Raw genomic sequence first — 21,450 nt, forward strand, 5'->3', positions numbered from 1 at the left:
ATACTCCTTTCCTCAGTAAACTCCTTTCATTCTCGCACAAATCACTTATCCCTCTACCTTCTCTCTTCTCTTACTCTTTTTTTCCTTGGATTCCCCAAATTTTAAGCGCTTTCTTTCGTTATTTCTAGGTTTTCAGTCAATCTCAACCCATTCTTCTATTTCTGATCAATTATCATACTGTTTCAATCATAATCGCGATGTCAGGTACGTTATTGTTGTTAATTTCAGATTTATTATCTCTTTAATTTGTAATTTCAGCTTTAAATCACATGTTATTTTTGTTTTTTTCGTACATATATTTCGAATTCGTAGTCATCTTACTGCGTTTGTAATAATTTTCTATCTAGATTTTCAATTTCATCTAGTTTTATTGTTATTTCAGCTTTATTTGATCTTTTCCGATTTTGTTTGCCCTAATTTTAATTTATGTGTATTTTTATTCTTATTTTCATCTACTTTTATTGTTATTTCAGCTTTATTTGATGTTTTTTCGATTTTCTTACAAAAGATGATTGTTGTGATATGAATTCTCAAATATAGCAGCATATGATGGTTCTGATATGTATACAGACTGTGTGATATTGTTTTAAAGACTATGTGATATTGTTTTACAGACGGTGTGATATTGTTTTACAGACTGTGTGATATTGACAATTTTGTGGATTTGAGTTTTCAATGAATATATTGGTTCAAATACATGTTATTTTTCAATGATATTGACAATTTGTTATATATTTAGTAATTTTCCCCGATCTATGTTCAATTCACCTTGTGTTCTGATTTTTTGTTCTCGATTCGTAATTTGATGAGATTGATTCATATTGTCTTGTTATTTGATTGTGATTTTAATTTATTGCACTTTGTTCGAGTTTTTTTTGTCATGCACACCTAATTTACATGTGTAGTATTTTGTTTCAAATCTTTTTAAATTTGTGTCAGATTGATTTACATATGTTTTACATTGTTACTCTTTAATGTTAGCTAGTAGTTGGCATTCTTTTACATGTGTAGTATCTTGATCTCGCATGTTACAATGTTTTGATTGGTTGGAAGGTGTATACAAATGGTACTGTGCTACAAATAATGTCATTGTGGCCAAGGCTTTGTTATATGACACACTGCTTACATGTCTTATTTCTCACTGACTACCTTTTTTTTTGTCCAGGTTATAGAATGGTGGCTGAATGTGCTCATAAAGCCTTGTTGATCATGGTTCTTGACAATAAACAAGATGTTAGTATTGACTGTTGGCCATCCTCTAAGGAATATGCCTTCATTTTCTTTCCAACATGAAAGTCCTAATGTTTTTGGATACAGGACCTTCTTTACAAATAGTTTAGAATAGTTGCTGATCTTGATCTGTTAACAATTTTGACTTGTATACTTCATTGGTGTTGCAAAGGCAGATAAATTACTAATGAATCAACATGTGATTGGAATTCATTTATGCTGGTGAATGTCACGTCTGTCGTGGTTATTTGATTATGCATTTAATGTACAGAGGACCTAATTGCAGAGAAGATGCTGAAGATCATGGACAACAGATCGAAATAAGACCAGTATGATACAAGACCGTTGGAAATCATAAGAATAGAGGTAGAGGTAGAGGTAGAAGAAGCAATTAGAATGAGAAGTAGATATGTTGGACAAAAATGTAATTGCAAGTAAATGGATGTAATGATGGTAGAACTTATTTCATTCGTTACTCAATCCTCAATTATTTCTGGTGTAGGTGAATATTATTGTATCTCAAGATTACAAAAGTAGTTATAGCTAAACAATTTCTTTTGGCTCTGATATAATTCTTGGTAAAGTGTGATATTGTTTCAAATATCATGTGATATTTTACTTTAATGGGTGTGATATTGTTTCTCTGTAACAAAAGCGGATAGGGATTTAAAAATCCTTTTTACTTCAATATTGTTTTGTATATAGTGTGATATTGTTTTAGATACAGTGTGATATTTTATTTTACTAGTTGTGATATTGTTTCACAGTAGCATAAATTGGAGAATCCTTTTAAAATACTTTTATTCTTGATATCATTTTGTATACAAATGATATTGTTTATAAGTACATGTGATATTGTATAACAATATCAATCAAAGGGTATTGTCTACAATTAAGTGCGATGTGATGATATTATTTCAGAAGAATGGTGATATTGTTTCAAATGAAGTGTGCTATTGTTTACAATAACTTGTGATATTGTAAAATACAAAAAGCAAATCTTGGTAAGACTATATTATTGATTCTGAGGTTTTATGATATTGTTAACTAAAAATGGAGAAAGAATACAAAATTGTTACCATTTGGAATTACATCTAAGCATAAAAAAAATTGTACATGTGAGTAAAAATGATTAAAAAAAGACGATTTTGCTAAGTTGATGATGTAATATAGACTTTCTCAGCATGAAGACAAGCTCTTAATCAACATCTGCAAGTGAAGAAATCTGCAAAAAAAAAAAAAAAGAACAAAAAAAGAACAAAAACATAATGTCAGGAGTAAGTTTAACACATTAATAACAAAACTGTGATATTGTTTCTAAAGACTTGTGGTATTTTATTTTAATGGTTCTGATACTGTTTCACAGTATCACAAAATTGGAGAGTCATTTAAAGTACTTGTGAAATAGTGATATTGTTTTGTATAAGGTGTGATATTGTTTCTAATAACGTGTGATATTGTTTCACAATATCACAAAAGTAAAATATAAGTAACAAATATGTTCGTCTGTCTTTTTACAAGAATTTTGTGATCAGGAAAAAAAAGGGCTTAGTAACAGTAGTAAGCTTAAAGTGAAAGGCAGAGATTGGTGGAGACCTGAATTGGGAATCACTCTCATCCCGATTCATCCTGTAAACGAAATCCATAAACAAAAACAAAAACAAAAACAAACCTACAAAGACTCCCACAAGGCATCATTATTTCACCAAAAGCAAAGTTATTGTGATGCTGCGTAATTACTAGTACTATTACACTTGTACAGACAACGCTAGCCATAAATAATCAAAAGTTGCTACAGTTTACGCCATTCCATTTATAAGCGAAATTGAACTTTCTTTCAATAAAACTTTCAAGCCAAATCAATAGAATCCATAACTTGCTAAACCATCACCAGTTCACTCCACAATCACTACAATAATTTATATCCATTTACTCAATCAACATAGTCAAACTAATTGTTTGGTTGTATGCACATGATATCAAGACTAATGGCTTGGCTGTATGCACACAATCATCTCACACGGGATGTTGAATCGCTGTTTACATCCGTATATTCCATCGACATAACAAAACCGTTCACCTTGTTGCACTTCAAAAATCTTAATCCAATAATATAAAACAAAAACTCCAAGTAAATTATTCATAATCATCTATAACTCGAGGCGAATTTGACTAGAAATTCAGAAACAAAGATAAGATAAGTACACTCAAGTTTGCACAAAGCAGATTCACTGTTGAACCCTAAATTTCACAATCGAACAATATTAAACCCTAATTTTCGGGATTGAAACAAAAAACATCTAATTAACAACTATAACAAAGAATTGATGATAGTAATTGGTTCAATTATATGAAAATAAATGAAAATTAATAAATTTTAGTAATAATTTGTATACCTAATTTGAGCAAAAACGAATCAAAATCTGAAAATAATTGCACAATTTCCCATAATTATACCTAGTTTTTGATTATATCACAAATTCAAAACAATGATACAACATTTATTGAATAATTACTCGATTTTAGCAATTAATTCACTAAAATATACCTAAATTCAAAAATTCGAGAGCATTAAGGCAAAAATTGTACCTGAATTCCGCTCAAAACGCAATTATCATGAAGAATGATCGGTATTGCTTCGTAATTTTGATTGATTCGCCAATCTAATCCCTCGTTCCCTTCGTTTTTGATTCAGTTTTAGAGAGAGAAAGTGTAGATTGAAAATATAATCTTACGCGTTTTTATTTTTCAAGGCTGAGTGTTTTTTTTTACCTTTAACAACGACTGATATTGTTTAGAATAACAAGTGTTATTTCATTCGTTACTCAATCCTCAAATATTTAGGAGTTCTCACCGGATCCCGACTCTATATATACATATATACATATATATATATATATATACATATATATATATACATATATATATATATATATATACATATATATATATATATATATATATATATATATATATATACATATATATATATATATATACTTTGACGATATATTATAACAATATACATATTGCTTAATAAAGTTTGGAGGAGATTTTGTACCAAGTGAGACATTCTGTTTTGTTCATGGCGTTTGTGTCCTTGTATGGGCAATTTGGTACGACGGTACATTTGGCCATGAAGTTTGGAGGAGATTTTGTTTTGGAATCTAGTGTGTTTGTTTTGGTACACCGTTCCATCATTAGTGACGTTTGGTATCTTATATATTTGTGATGGCGTTTAGTAGCTTTTGTCCTCTTCGGAGTTTGCTACGTTTGGCCTTCCTATTGGTATGAAGATATGTTGGGTACTTGGTACAATTGGTAGTTTTCAGCTTACTACATTGGGTACTTCGTATATTGGTCACATTTGTTGCACACTTGGTTCGTTTGTCCATTTTGTGGGTGGTGTTCAAGTCAAAGTGGAGACTAACGGGACAGGTAGTGACTTGAGGATCGACTCTGTTGAAGCTGATTTGGGTTTGGTTTGTTTTTGGATAATTCAAGTCAAGGTAGAGATTGTTAGGAATTTGTGCCTTGAATTTGTGTCGAAGACGGATCAAGCTAAGACGAGACGAAGAAACAAGGTCCGTGGTTCATGTGAGTCGCGCATAGGTCTGTTAATTGGCATGAAACGGACTTCATGCATGTGTACGTACAATGTACATCCTTGGCTTTATGGAAAGTTAGTGGAAATTTTTTGGTTTCCTATTTCATTTGGTATTAGGCGGTTCATTGTTTCCTTTGTCTAGTCTTTGACTTATCATTAAATTGTTTAAGGCAATTTGTGCTTGGTTTGTATTGGGAAATTATTACGGAGTATATAATTTCCTAATAGCGTTGTCTTTATTTCCTAATTAGACTAGATCTTTTATTTAGGGTGGAATAAATATATATAAAGACCCTTGTATTAGTCTAGGTTAATTAAGGAGGTGGAGATAGTATTTGTGAGCACAATTTTATGAGAGTCGATTTGTGAGGTTCCCTTCGGGAGGAAGCTTCAGTTTGTTCCGGGCTCAAGTAGATTGGCGTTCGTCTGAATTTGGAGATTGAAGGAGTCTGTTCGGATCTTGCTGGCCTCAAGATCGTTTGTCCTTCATCTCGTTTGGGGTAGTCTCTTTTGTTCCTTTGAGATTACTATTTTGTTGGTAGAATAGGGTATACTTTTGGCTCATATTGAGCGCGTGTATACCGGTCTACTTTTGTACTATTATCTCCACAATAGTGAATTTTGCTCTCCTTCAGGGGGGACGTAGCCAGTTATTTGACTGGTGAACCACGTATATCTGTGTGTCATCTTTATTTGTTATTCGCTATATTTGTTCTTATCGCCCTAATCAACTAACTATTGGGTAACGGGATGCCTCCGTTACAACAATTGGTATCAGAGCTAGAGTTCTGATTTGGGATCTGCTTCTGCTGTAATTGTCTTTTAGGCGTTAATTTGGGTTTGTTGACATATGGGTGGAAAGATGTTGGGAGCGAATATTTTGAAAGTTGACATACTTTTGGGTTTGGTGAGTTTGTGGAAGGATGGTAGTGTTGGCGGTAAGGTGGAGTTTGCTACTATACAGGTCAAGCTAATAGATCCTTCAAGACAAACTTACAACTGTTTTTGCGTCTCAGTGAGGCAATTTGAGTTCCAGGTGGAGCTATTTGGGTTCTTGAAAAAGAGTCGGATCTCACAAGGGGTCATTTGAAACTTCGGCGGGAGTTTGTTCTATGGAGCTTTTGGGTTGGACTTGGTAGTCTATTAATTTGCATCTTTGATGGAGGTGATTTGTGCTCGCATAGAATGGTGTTTTTGGTTTCGACTTGGGTATTTGTTGTCTTGGTGTAGGCATGTTGGTAGTGTTCGCGACACTTTCTTTTGTACCAAGTGAGACATTCTGTTTTGTTCATGGCGTTTGTGTCCTTGTATGGGCAATTTGGTACGACGATACATTTGGCCATGAAGTTTGGAGGAGATTTTGTTTTGGAATCTAGTGTGTTTGTTTTGGTACACCGTTCCATCATTAGTGACGTTTGGTATCTTATATATTTGTGATGGCGTTTAGTAGCTTTTGTCCTCTTCGGAGTTTGCTACGTTTGGCCTTCCTATTGGTATGAAGATATGTTGGGTACTTGGTACAATTGGTAGTTTTCAGCTTACTACATTGGGTACTTCGTATATTGGTCACATTTGTTGCACACTTGGTTCGTTTGTCCATTTTGTGGGTGGTGTTCAAGTCAAAGTGGAGACTAACGGGACAGGTAGTGACTTGAGGATCGACTCTGTTGAAGCTGATTTGGGTTTGGTTTGTTTTTGGATAATTCAAGTCAAGGTAGAGATTGTTAGGAATTTGTGCCTTGAATTTGTGTCGAAGACGGATCAAGCTAAGACGAGACGAAGAAACAAGGTCCGTGGTTCATGTGAGTCGCGCATAGGTCTGTTAATTGGCATGAAACGGACTTCATGCATGTGTACGTACAATGTACATCCTTGGCTTTATGGAAAGTTAGTGGAAATTTTTTGGTTTCCTATTTCATTTGGTATTAGGCGGTTCATTGTTTCCTTTGTCTAGTCTTTGACTTAGCATTAAATTGTTTAAGGCAATTTGTGCTTGGTTTGTATTGGGAAATTATTACGGAGTATATAATTTCCTAATAGCGTTGTCTTTATTTCCTAATTAGACTAGATCTTTTATTTAGGGTGGAATAAATATATATAAAGACCCTTGTATTAGTCTAGGTTAATTAAGGAGGTGGAGATAGTATTTGTGAGCACAATTTTATGAGAGTCGATTTGTGAGGTTCCCTTCGGGAGGAAGCTTCAGTTTGTTCCGGGCTCAAGTAGATTGGCGTTCGTCTGAATTTGGAGATTGAAGGAGTCTGTTCGGATCTTGCTGGCCTCAAGATCGTTTGTCCTTCATCTCGTTTGGGGTAGTCTCTTTTGTTCCTTTGAGATTACTATTTTGTTGGTAGAATAGGGTATACTTTTGGCTCATATTGAGCGCGTGTATACCGGTCTACTTTTGTACTATTATCTCCACAATAGTGAATTTTGCTCTCCTTCAGGGTGGACGTAGCCAGTTATTTGACTGGTGAACCACGTATATCTGTGTGTCATCTTTATTTGTTATTCGCTATATTTGTTCTTATCACCCTAATCAACTAACTATTGGGTAACGGGACGCCTCCGTTACAACAGAGGGAATCGAGTCACCACGCAACCGGAGTAGAAGTCCCGACACTTGAGCTTAGTGGTTGTCATAGCTATAATGTATATCTCGTTACGTCCTTTTGAGTTGTAAAGACTTAAAGTAATGTGATATAAATATTCTTCTATTGTTTATTTGATATACTACCTCGGGCAACCGAGATGGTAATACCTTCATACACTGGGATGGTCCTTGGTAAGGCATCTTGGTGTGCGAGGGTGTTACACCTTATGGCTTCTATTGTACATTCATGTCCAACTCTTTTGAGGTGGTTTGAAAGCCAATGGATTCTATTTACCTCACTCATTCGAAAGGATGAGATAGATTGATCCTACCTCAGAGGATCAATCTAGTTTTCTTACCTTATATAAAAAAAACCATAACACACTAAGAATATATATAGAGTAATAAAAGAAAGTAATAATCATCTATTGTATACGAGGTTACACAACAAAATATTACAAGATTGTCTCATAAAAAAATTAGTATTTATTTATTATGGTGAACCTATTTCCTTAATTTGATGATATGTCTCACATTATTTTTAGTATGAGACTCTCTTTAAGAAGACTAATTAGTATTTGAGTACTTAATCCGGTTTTGTGTTCAATGTCAATTTTTGGCGTCCGGTTATAAACTAAAGAAAACTACAGTCGAAGATCAACTAAAATATGCTAGAGATTATTGCAAGGAAATTGACCTTTTTGGTGCCTAATTGTTAGGCTTTCTTTGGTAAATTAGCTGAAAAGGTAAATAAAATATGAAAATAGTGAAAACTAAAAAGTTAACTGAAACCTAAAAAGATAGCTGATAAGGTAATAACTGAAAATTAGGAGCTGATAGGCTTTGTCGCACACCTAATCAAAGATAAATTCCCTAGACACAAATGAATGTAGTAATAGGGATCGAACACAAGGAGACGAGAGTTATTATATAGTTGTTATTGGGTGAATTCTATCAAGGTCAGTTATCGTATGATTGCTTGGTTGGTTGGTAAACTTGTGATAAGACAATAATAAAGGAATAGTCTAGAGAGGTCGGGTCACACATGCAAATTATGTAAATGCTCAAGTTAAACATAGGAGTTGATAAAATTGTTAATTGTTTAGGCTTAAAGACAATCACCTCTCAGCCTTATTTGTCAACCATAAGTCTGGTCCTAGAGAACTCTCGTTATGACTAGATCGTCTTACTAACACATGTTTAGTCTAATTCAATTTCGTGTCTCTCGACTGATAAAAGTGAATTAAAAAATTTAATCTAAGATAGTGATCATTTATCAAAGACTAACAATACAATGCAAACATGTGAAAGAAACAATGAAACGATATTAAAACATCCTAATTCAACAAGTGCAAGAACTACTTATGCATAGTTTCCTTATTCCCTAGATAATTTTAACTACTCTTGCATAATGTAAATTAGACTAATGACAAATGATAAAGTGATCATAATTAGTAAATAAAAATGACAAAGGAATAACAAAGTAGTACTAGAAATGAGATTACCTTTATAAAGGAAATAGAACTTGAAAAAGGAAGAACAAATACTTGAAATGGAAATTGCAAATGAACTTGAAATGTTTAAAGGAAATTACAATAAGGAAATTTTTAAGGAAAATCTAATCTAACCTAAACTAAGAACTGAAATGAGAGTATAAAAGTGGTATACAAGGTGTGTAAGAAGTGTCGGATCAACACCCTTTATATAGACCCAAGGGAGTAACGAAAATAAGGTGAAATAAGGGAACCCCGATCGGGGCCACCCCACCCCGATCGGGGTCGTGGCTTTTCTCATTTTTCTCTTAAATCCGTCTTAACTTTGCACTTAATGTTGATGCGAAATCCGATGCTTGTTTCTTAATGCGCCCGTCTAAGGTATCTTAGGCGTCATTTGGCATCCAATGCATGCATATGAGTTGGGCTTTTATTTGGATTTCATTTGTTTACATATCCACCAACTAAGATTGGTTTTCTTTTGCTCGGGTTTTCCAATTTCTTCCCAAAATGCCCATATGCTTCCCGAAACACCTTTGCATGATCAAGACGTGCTCTCATTAGCCTCGTGAACTTGGGTAATCGCTAATTTGACGGGAAAAAAAAACTATCAACGACTTCATTTTCTAAAAAATACAATGAATACGAGCAAAAACACCTAGAACACGGAATTAGCCCATTAAATCACTAGCATTAGTGCAAATGACATGTTAATAGAGCTAAAACATGGAGTTAAAATGTATATAAAATGGATATATCAAGAGCTCATAAGGTAACTGATTAATTATATAAAAAATGCTTGTCAAACTAGCTAAAAGGACAACTGATTTTTTACGAAACAATGTAAAAGAATATAACAATTATTCACTTTTTATAGATTGAATAGGTAAAAAGGGAAGATAAATACAATCCGGTAACTTATTTATCAAATGTTACCCTTTCTAGCATTTCATTTTCAGATAGGTTATTTGGTTATGCTCTGTTTGGCAAAACTACCTAAAAAGGTATCTGAAACCTGAAAAGGTAGCTGAAAACTGAAAAACTAACTGAAACCTAAAAAGGTAACTGATAAGGTAGATGAAAATTAGGAGCTGATAAGGTAACTGATTGTATAAAAATGTGTTTGGCAAACTAGCTGAAAAGGTAGCTGATAGTAAAATGACGTAAAAGGATATGAAAATTATTTAATATTATAGAATAAAAGGGGTACAAAATGGAAAATAAGTCATTTCAGGTACGTGATTTCTCAAATGCTACCTGAGAATCTGAGATAGCATTTCATTTCAGGTAACTTATTTGATCAAATAAGCTACTTGTCAACCACTTGCAAAAAAATCAGGTAGCTGAAATTTTGGTCAAATAAGCTACCTGAAATGTCGTGCCAAACGAAGCCTAAATAAGCTACTTGTCAAACATTTGCAAAAAAAATAAGCTAAGGTAGGTAAATTTTTGATCAAAGAAGTTACTTTGGTCAATTAAGCTACATAAAATGTCTTGCCAACTAGAGTTTTAATCTGACCCCAAAATTACTTGGAGCCAAATTTGCCTTTGATGACTAAAGAATAATCTTATAATTTTTGACCAAATTTATAAGTTTGTACCAAAAGATTTGGAGCTAAACTTTAATTTTAGTATTTACTCTTTTATGTACTTTCTTTATCCCATTAAATAGTTTACATTTTATTTTTTTATATATTTATTTTCACAAGTTTTTCATTGTACCATTCACCTAAACCAAGTAAGCTAATTCTTCTCCATGATCTCCCTCCTACAGCTTAATCAAATTTCTTCCACATTCTTCAATTACTGATCTTAATTAATTTTTATCAGCAAATTACTTTATTTTTTGTGGAATAAGTTGAGTTAATTAATTATTTTAATTAGGGTTAAAAATTTACAATTATGGAACACTCTTTACACAAGAGTGTGTGTTAAATAGATTAATCGGGTTTTCCACTTTTTATTTTTCATTAAAACTAATACAATAGCTATAGCTGGCAAGTCCAGGATTTAAATTTAGCGAGGACAAACGAATAATTGTATAAAGTAAAAAAGTTTAAGATTTTTAACTAAAAGTTTTGAAGTTTTTTCCTCTAGTGAAGGCGAACGCCCCTATTAACTGCATTCTCCCCTAACTCCAGCATTAATTAACGTTCGTAATTATGGATCCATTTTACAAGTATATTATTGTATTTTGTATTTATAGGAAGCTTATAAGGGGCGGTAACTCGTGCTTAAGGCTCTGTTTTGTAATGCATTTCAAATATCTTATTTGGTCAAACTAGCTTATTTGACCAAAATTTCAGGTATCTTATTTTCTTAAAAGCGTTTGACAAATAACTTATCTAACCAAACAAGCTAAAATTATTTTTCTTTGGTTTCCATTAGATTTGTTTTCGATTATAATTATTCTTTGTAAGTGCCGTATGACGTTCTATTAATGAATTGTTTTTTTCTCTAAAAATAAAATAAAAAACAAGCTACCTGAAATGAAATGCTACGTAGATTAACATTTGAGATTTCAGGTACCTAGGTTGCTTTTATTTTCCTTTTTTAACTCTTAAATCTATACTATCCTTTTACGTAGACCTGGCAAAAGCAACCCGACCCGAAAAAGCTGACCCGAGACCCGAAGTGACCCGAACTACATCACCCGAATTTGACCCGAAAATCCGAACTGACCCGACCCGACCCGAACATGACCCGAGCTTTCTTGACCCGAACTGGCCTGACCCGAAAATGACCCGACAAAATATAACTCTAATTGAACCGAAAAGACTTGAAATGACAGTTTCTCTATTATTCATTGACCCGAAAATAACCCGACCCGCTTGACCCGGAACTGACCCGATAATAAACCCGAAACCCGAAATGACCCGTCCCGACCCGAGTTAACCCGAAATCAATGAGAAACTCGAATTAACCCGACCCGAATTGACCTGACCCGAACCCGACCCGTTGACCTGTTTTGCCAGGTCTACTTTTACGTCATTTCTTCAAATCAGTTACCTTTTCAGTTAGTTTGCAAAACGTTTGTTTATATAACCAATTACCTTATCAGCTCCTAATTTTCAGCTTTCTTGAATTACCTTTTTAGATTTCAGTTAACTTTTCAATTTTAAGTTACTTTTTTTTCTAGTTATTTTTACCAAATAGAGCCTAATTTTTTTTTTTTTTTTTTTTTTTTTTTGGTGACGAGAGGTTAATTCCCCCGGGCCCAGGCATTCCAGCATCACCACTTGGACCATGTAAACCACCCCAATTGGGACCGCCGAGATAACCGCATGCATTGCGCATCCATAAGTTCGAACACGGGACCTCACAATTCTTGTCTTTGCAAGCTTTGAGGTTACCCAAGTCTACCACGAGACTGCAAACACTTGGTTAATAGGTTAATAGGGCCTAAATTATACGGCCCATTGATGGAAATTTTTCAGAAAATTACTGTCCGCATGCACATGGAAACAAATGTGAAAATTCTTACTATTCTTGAAATTTTTGCAGTATTAATTTGACTTAATTAACAATTGATGTCCATTCCACAGAGAAAGTTAATCGATACAGCGTATACGTACCATAAAAGTTATAATTGTACTATCGTGAAGATTTTGTTGGTATGACTACTCAAAATTCCTCTAAAATTTTCTTAAATTCAATTAAAAATAAATAACCTAATTACTCCAATTTGCCGTCTTTAATAATTATGTTTTGACACTACTAACTGAGAGAAAGTCTTCAGAGGGATGCTCTCGTAATAAATTTGTTGCAAGACTTCTACCTCGGTCTCAATCATTTGTACAAAACTGAAAATTAAAAATTAGATAAAAGGTAAACAAATAATGAAGACAAGAAGAATTTTATAATTAGATAAAACTACAAGGCCATATTGCAATAATAAAAATTTACATTCTTAATATCATCAGTAATTTATTCAACTTTAATTAAAATATCGTACGGGATTAAGGAAGTATTAGACATTATAAATACCACAGTAACATATAGTTATAGTGCAACATAACACATCTATCTAATTTAATCAATCCATCTTAATTATACCTTGTTTTTATATATTATGGATCTCACAATCTACCTAGTATAAAAGCTAGGTTTTTTAAAGCTTTTTAATTGGTCCCTTATTTTTAGGAGTTTATTTTTTTGTTGGGTGTAGAGACCCCCACGTTCTATGATTCTATTTAATTAGTCTTCTTTGTTGTGCATTTCATAGAACATTGAAGATGAATAGATGATCAAGTATGATTTCTGTGATAAAACCATACCTTATACATTTCCCAAACATTATGTATACATTTGTCGCAATAAATATTTCTAATGTAAAAAATTTACAAAATCTGAATTTGTTAACCTTATACATGTGTTTGAATGAATAAATAAATTAATAAATGTTTCTAATACAAAAATTTATAAAATTGTAATTTGTTAACATTATAATATCATATTTATATCGCAAAAATAATGTACACAAAAAATATACAAGTAATAATTAAAATTAAAGCTAATTCATATAATTATAATTCATAATTTCATAGTATTAAAGAAATATGCAGAATTTGGCAAAAAAAAACTTTTTCCTTTTTCAAATCTTACAAGTATAAATCCTCATAATAATATAAAGTATATTTCAATAATTTATGCAAAAATAATCCTAAAATATTACTTTTTTCCATATACAAAAACTAAAAGAAATCTACACTAAAACAAAATCAGAATTGCAAAACACCCAAAAAAAGCACAACTTCAAATAAAAAAAATAAACTAAGATTTTATTATGAGAAAAATTGAAGTTTATTAAGTAAATAATTTAAAAGTTTGTTATAAAATAAATAAACAAATGCAAAAATATGTATGCTAGACGATCTACCATATTGTCAATACTTGAAGGACAAAAATTGATCTTTGAGAAAAATAATTAACTTTTCTTCATTTATCTGCTCTTCTTGAAACTTTAAACATTATTTAGCCAACAAAAGAGGCATGCAAGTTTTTATTTAAAGAATATTGATGAGTCGGAAAAATATGAAGGTGTGGTGTTTTATTGAGTGTGATGAGAAAGGTGGTGGTGTATTTTTGTATGGAAGGAGGTTGTGGTGGGAGGCCATATAGGTGTTTGTTAGTAGAGGGAGGTGGTGAATATGAAGTTGAAGCGGCAAGGTGATCCAAATATAGGTTTTAGGTAATGTAATGCAAATATAAGTAGATAATTAGGTTATCAGCTTGGTTTAAATTACAATGTTTCATTTGGGCTTTCTTGCACAAATAAGAGATAGAGACATCGTAAAATGGTAAATTAGCCCGTTATTAAATTTGGGTTGAGAATACTACTATTAGTTTATTATTTGTACTATTATTATTATTATTATTATTATTAATTTATTTTAATACTTCGTATCATTTTAGTGATTTTAAAATTATTTATTATCGTAGCTGAAAATTAGGAACTCATAAGGTAGCTGATTGTATAAAAAAATGTTTGGCAAACTAACTGTAAAGATAACTGATTTTAATGAAATGACGTAAAAGGATATGATAATTATTTAATAGTATTGATTTAAAGGGTAAAACGGAAAATCAAACCACATCAGGTACCTGAAATCTCAAATGCTACTCTAGGTACCATTTCATTTCAAGTAGCTTATTTGGTTAAATGAGTTACTTGCCAAATGCTTAAAAAAAAATCAACAATTCTCATTGAAGACATGACATATCCGTCACAAGCTGAAGACGGATACCATTTTACCTCACAATGTACCCACTTTTTCTCTCTCTGCAACACTATTCATGTGGTCCCCTTTCTCCACTAACCCATTTTGTTACCATTTTATCTCACAAAATATCCGTCACAAATGGTAACCCGTCACAAGGGAGACCAATTGAAAAAAAATAAGGTACATGAAATTTGGTCAAATAAACCACTTTGACCAAATCAGGTAGCTGAATGCCTTGCCAACGGAGACGAAGTTAAATACGAGTATGTTTTAACACTTTTATTTAGGCCCTGTTTGGTAAACAACAGACTAATATTAGTAGAAACAGATTTAGAAAGCAGATTTGGCTAACATAATGATTTAGCGGGTTTGACTAGCAGATTTATTTAGCGAAATTGTTTTAGAGGTATTTGATAATTGGCAGTTTTAGATTAACAAATTGTTTAGATACTTTCTAAAATGACAAATAAGGATATGAATATATTATTTATTAAATATATAAAAGAAAGGTTAGTATTTTTTAAGGAGATAAATAAGACAATTTTTTACTTTCTAAAGTGAGAATAACACATATATATATATATATATATAAACAAAATGAGTATTAATTAAAGTATTTTTTGTATTAGAATTTTAGAAACAACCCGTGCATTTTTTGCACGGGATTAAAACTAGTGTTAGGTTCAAGCTTAGTCCAAGAAGACATTAATAAATTTGTTCAAAACCAAGGTTATGGAGTTAAGGGTCTAGTTGATATAATGAAAATTGAAACCCTACCAACACAATACATCCACCCTAAAGAAGATAGGTTCAACATAAATAATAACAATAATAATAACAATAATTGTATCCCAATTATCGACATGTCGAACCCAAACAAAGAACTACTAGAAAAATCGATATGTGAGGCCGCAGAGAAATGGGGATTCTTTCAAATAGTAAATCATGGGGTGCCTCTTGAAGTGTTAGAGGAAGTGAAGGCGGCCACGTACCGTTTCTTCGAGGAACCGGTGGAGGAGAAGAGTAAGTACATGAAGGGTAAATCGACGTCGAATAATGTAAGGTATGGTACGAGCTTTGTACCTGAAATGGAGAAGGCTTTGGAATGGAAGGATTATTTAAGTCTCTTCTTTGTTTCTCAAGAAGAGGCTAATTTACTTTGGCCAACTGCATGCAGGTAATTAACTAAACTAAACACATGCAATAATAATACGAGTACAATTTTTTTTTACGTAAGTGTAAAGTTGAATGCGACATAAGTAGTAAGTACGTAGAAAACGGTTAATTATAACGGGTCGTCTTGTACCGCCAATCGTGTTGCCTTGTCCCTCGTACGTTTAATATGTAAGGATAATTTTTTTATACTAAAAGATTACAAAAAAAAAAAAAAAAAAAAAAAAAAAAAAAAAAAAAAGCAATGAATAATATTCTAATATTGTTCTTATAATAAATTTGAAATAACCTCACCCAAACCGACCTGACCACACTTATTGAATATTTGTTGTGAGGTATATAAATAAGTAAATAACGTGCCTCTTATTATCTCGTAAGTCATAATAAAATTTTGACGAGGCCGCCACTACCCCAAGGAAAAAAAAACAGTTAAAATGACGGAGTTTTTTTTTTTTTTTTTTTTTTTTTTGCAAGAAGATAGCTCTTTATTCATCCAAAAAATGGGAACAAAGATGGGACTTACAAAATAATCTCCAAGTGATGCCTAAGCATTTACACAATCTAGTAAATCCTCATTGTCTGTTGGATTAATATACAAAAGGCGGATACAAACAAGATTTTTGATAGAACTAATTAGACTTTGCATTGTCCGAGAACTTCTACCAAAAATCCTTTTGTTACGTTCTTCCCATAACACATAAATGGCAGTCACAATACTACAAATTCTCCATTGAGCTCTCCAATTTCTTCGGGCTTTGGATCGTGAAAGTCTTTTAATCTCGTAGTTAAGGCTTCGAGGTTGTTGTGTTATACCGAGCCAACCGAACACTCCTTGCATAACCTGCTGAGAAAACGGGCAAGAGAAAAACATGTGCTCAATGTCCTCTTCACTACCCTCACATAATGCACATCGACTAGCCATCTGAAACCCCCTGGCCATAAGACGGTCAATCGTGGGCAGCTTCCGTTGCATCGCAAGAGAGGCTATAAAACTGTGTCTTGGGGTACAAACCCTATGCCAAATAGTAGCATACCACCCGTGCTTAGAATATTTGACCCTAAAGTAATCATAGGCTGCTCCAGTTTTGAAGCTACCGGCATCAAACAAAGAGGAGATTGCATTAGCTGCTGCGACCCTATCCCCCTCTCTTTGAATTAATTCGTCCCTAACAGCAAGAATACTTCGCCAGCTCTCAGCATCTGAGTCGTTAGGTTTGACAGTCCATATACAACCAGACTTGATCTTGTAATGATGAATCCAGTCACTCCAAATTGATTGTTGTTTAGTTTGCAGTCTCCAGATTAGCTTTGCAATGAGGCTTTTGTTCCAAGATAGCAGCTCTTTGATGTTGAAACCGCCTTCGTCTTTAGGGGCACAAGAACTTTGCCAACTTTTTATAGTCATTTTTGTGCGTCCTTCCTCGATGTTCCAGAGGAAGTCTTTACAAATTTTCTTAATAGCTTTGATAATACCTTTTGGAAGTAAGATGATAGAGCACCAATAATTGTCCAGCCCAAATAGAACCGAATTAATGAGTTGAATGCGCCCAGCATAGGATAGCATTTTTGTAGTCCAGTGTTTGACATTTTTGCGGAGCTTGGCAAGAAGGCCAGCGAACATCTCGCATCTGAGACGAGCCGAGTGGAGAGGGAGACCTAAGTAATTGAAAGGGAAGGTCCCTTCAGTGAATCCAGTAGCCTCAATAATATCATTCTTGATCCCCTCATGGACTCCACCGAAGTAGATGTTCGTTTTACTCGGGTTTGCGTGCAGGCCTGACTCATGAGCAAACTCCTCCAGGCATTTCAAAGCAGCCAGAACAGAGGGGAGATCCCCTCTAACAAAGAGCATGAGGTCGTCAGCAAAAATGAGATGACTGAGTTGCGTTCTATGACACTTAGGGTGATAAGAGAATTGGGGTTGAATAGGCATCTGTCTGAGTTTTCTCGAGAGAGCTTTCATGGCAATCACAAAAATGTATGGAGAGATGGGGTCACCTTGACGGATACCTCGCTTCCCTTGGAAAAAACCATGGTTATCTCCATTAATCTTTAGAGAGAACCAGGGGGTTTGAATACAGAGCATCACCCAGTCAATAAAGTCGGGAGGGAAGTTCAGGGCATTGAGCAGCTGTTTAATAAATCTCCAATTAATGGAGTCAAAGGCTTTCCTGATATCAACTTTAATCAAGCATCGAGGTGAGATGAAAGCCCTCCCATAGCCTTTGACAAGCATTTGGGAGATCATTATATTATCAAAAATGTCCCTACCCTTAACAAAAGCCGATTGCTCCTGTCCTATAATCTTAGGAAGGACTTGTTTGAGTCGATTGGCCAAGACTTTGCTAATAATCTTGTAGAGAGTTGAACAACAAGCTATAGGTCTAAAGTCCTTTACAGAGTTTGGGGTAGTGGTCTTAGGAATTAGGGCGAGGAGAGTGGAGTTTACCTGCTTAAAAAAAAAACGACGGAGTTTTGCTACAGCAAATTTGAACATTTGTGAAAGAATAATTTTATAGTAGTAAAATTTGGGTGTTGCTGTAGTAAATGTAGTACTTCAAGGAATAGGTCCAGGGTTCGAACCTGACTAGTCCATCTTATACTAAAAATTCGTAGGAGACTAATACTTATGGGATTTTTTTTTTTTGAAATGACTAAGGCTCTGTTTGGTAAAACTTACTGAAAAGGTAGCTGAAACCTGAAAAGGTAGCTGAAAACTGAAAAGCTAACTGAAACCTGAAAATGTGACTGATAAGGTAGCTGAAAATTAGGAACTGATAAGGTAGCTGATTATATAAAGAAGTGTTTGGCAAACTAACTGAAAAGGTAACTGTTTTGATGAAATGACGTAAAAAGATATGATAATTATTTAATAGTATAGATTTAAGGGGTAAAAACGGAAAATCCAATCAAATCAGGTACCTGAAATCTCAAATGCTACTCTAGGTAGCATTTCATTTCAGGTAGCTTATTTGGTTAAATAAGCTACTTGCCAAATACTTACAAAAAAATAAGGTACCTGAAATTTTGGTCAAATAAGCTACTTTGACCAAACCAGGTACCTGAAATGTCTTGCCAAACGTAGCCTAAGGCTCTGTTTGGTAAAACTAACTGAAAAGGTAGCTGAAACCTGAAAAGGTAGCTGAAAACTGAAAAGGTACCTGAAACCTGAAAAGTTAACTGATAAGGTAACTGATTATATTAAAAGATGTTTGGCAAACTAACTGAAAAGATAACTGATTTTGATGAAATGACGTAAAAGGATATGATAATTATTTAACAGTATAGATTTAAAGGGTAGAAATGGAAAATTGAACCAAATCAGGTACCTGAAATCTCAAATGCTACTCTAGGTAGCATTTCATTTCAGGTAGCTTATTTGGTTAAATAAGCTACTTGCCAAACGCTTACAAAAAAATAAGGTACCTGAAATTTTGGTCAAATAAGCTACTTTGACCAAATCAGGTACCTGAAATGCCTTGCCAAACGGAGCCTAATACTTATGGGATTTGATTAGCTTAAATATTACTCCCTTTATCCCGGTCATTTGTTTACCTATTTCATATTAGGCGTCCTTATCAATTGGTTATCTTTTTATTTTGGGATGCTTTTGATGAATAATTTGATTCTTTACACTCAATTTGGTTAACTTATCATCAAATAATTGGAATTTTTTCTTTCCTTAGCTTGATCGTTGTGTCAAAAATAAAGGTAAATAAATCACCGATAAATGAGTAGTTAGACATATTGTCTTACATGACATTTTATGTATTTGATTCGTCAAAACATACCTATCGTCCTCCTAATATCTTATTCCACCGGTATTTTGATGTGCAAGTTTCAAAAGAGAAGTTACTTTCTGATTTTTCCCCTTTTAAAAATCATGACAAGTAATATCTTTTCTAAATTTTATTGGGGGTGTGCTAAATAACTTTAAAGGTCGTTTTACACAATTTATTAATAATTAATAATAACTCCGTTAGCTTCCGATTTAAACGCGTCATGATATTTGTATTAATAAATCCGTATGTTATAATGTTTGTGTAAGAAGGACTTATATACGAATAACTTGAAATTTTCCTTGCAGGAATGAAACCTTGAAATTTTTGAATAGTACAGAAATGATAACAATGCGACTCATGGAAATACTTATGAGGGGACTCGACATTAATGAAATCCATAAGATAAAAGCATTGTTACTAATGGGGTCTAAGAGAATTAATCTTAACTTTTACCCGAAATGCCCTAACCCAGACCTGACATTTGGAGTAGGTCGTCACTCGGATGTATCTACACTTACCATCCTTCTTCAAGATGATGTAGGAGGGCTATATGTTCGAGGTTTAGACGGTAAGAGTTGGACTGACATCCCTCCAGTAAAAGGGGCACTGGTAATAAATGTAGGAGATGCCCTACAAATTCTAAGTAATGGCAAGTACCAAAGTGTAGAACATTGGGTGGTCGCGAATGGAAGTAAGGAAAGAGTATCGGTCCCAATATTCGTAAGTCCGATGCCAAAGGCTATTATCGGTCCTTTTGAAGAGTTGCTTGAAAGAGGAGAAACGGCATTGTATAAACAAGTTCTTTACTCGGATTATGTTAAGAACTTCTACAAGAATGCTCATGATGGTAAAGCCACAATTGATTTCGCCAAGGCTTAGCTTGTTTCAATGTTTTGTTTATCAACATTATTACATCACTCATGTTTGTGTATTTATCAAATTAATTAGTGTATCAAAGTGGGGTATATGTACATATATATATATATATATATATATATATATATATATATATATATAAAGAAAGAGTAAGCATCCGGTAAGTCCAGAGATGAGTCCGTTTCTTGAATAAGGACCATTTGATCAACAAGATCCAACAACCCTCAATCCTCATTGAGCCACGTCACCCCCAAATAATCTGCCAAATTATAAAAATTAATTGGCAACGCAAGTCTCATTATTATTGTCTTGATTTTTACACCAAACATTGCTAGGGCTTCTTCTAAGGATTCGTCGCTCAACCATGGGACAGACCCGTCTTTTGCCATCAATCATGGGCAAGATTTCACGGTAATGGATAATGCTATCTATGATGATGTTCGATAATAACATTGGACATTTCTCGCTGTTAAGATGCTATCTATGATGATGTTCGATAATAGCATTGGACCTACCCTCTTGTTAACGAAAAAAGAGAAAATTATGATAAGAAATAATTGGCGAAATTCATTAATCATTAAGATGTTCGATAATAACATTGGACATTTCTCGCTTGTTAGTCAATTGAAGAAGAAATGGTCGGTATAGGGTGATCTTATTTTCACAAATGTGGGTTGCTCTTATTACGTTGTACGCTTTACTAATAAGAATGACTATGACTATGTGCTTGCCGATGGTCCATGAATGATTGATGATTACTGTATTATTTAACCATTAGGAAATGGGTCCCTAATTTCATTGGAACTGATGAACCCATTAGATTTCTTACTACATGGATTCGCATTCCTTGATTGTCCGTGGAGTAACTTTCATGAAAATATTCTTAGGAAAATTGGAAGCAAAGCGGGTAAGGTTATCAGAATTGACAAACCTACGGCTTTAGCAGAGAGGGGCCAATTTATACGTATGATTG

The 21,450-nt window shown here is 33.6% G+C and overlaps 1 protein-coding gene across 1 annotated transcript; it reads left to right on the forward strand.

Moving 5' to 3' along the window:
- Positions 1–197: 197 nt before the first annotated feature.
- LOC141620959 (feruloyl CoA ortho-hydroxylase F6H1-3-like) lies at positions 198–20,480 on the forward strand. Its single transcript, XM_074437696.1, has 10 exons — positions 198–204; positions 1,166–1,233; positions 2,597–2,623; positions 2,766–2,861; positions 4,527–4,814; positions 5,664–5,675; positions 5,760–5,873; positions 6,339–6,626; positions 15,276–15,823; positions 19,907–20,480. The coding sequence occupies exons 1-10, from the start codon at positions 198–200 to the stop codon at positions 20,478–20,480; spliced, it is 2,022 nt and encodes a 673-aa protein (XP_074293797.1).
- Positions 20,481–21,450: the final 970 nt, after the last annotated feature.

The sequence above is a fragment of the Silene latifolia genome, chromosome X, assembly GCF_048544455.1.
Source record: "Silene latifolia isolate original U9 population chromosome X, ASM4854445v1, whole genome shotgun sequence".
NCBI lineage: Eukaryota > Viridiplantae > Streptophyta > Magnoliopsida > Caryophyllales > Caryophyllaceae > Silene > Silene latifolia.

What these genes read in the sequence shown, in the direction of transcription:
- LOC141620959 (XM_074437696.1), top strand. An exon ending in AGACGAGACGAAGAAACAAG is followed by an intron (nt 6,627 to 15,275) that starts GTCCGTGGTTCA and finishes TTTTTGTATTAG; the next exon opens with AATTTTAGAAACAACCCGTG. An exon ending in CTTTGGCCAACTGCATGCAG is followed by an intron (nt 15,824 to 19,906) that starts GTAATTAACTAA and finishes TTTTCCTTGCAG; the next exon opens with GAATGAAACCTTGAAATTTT.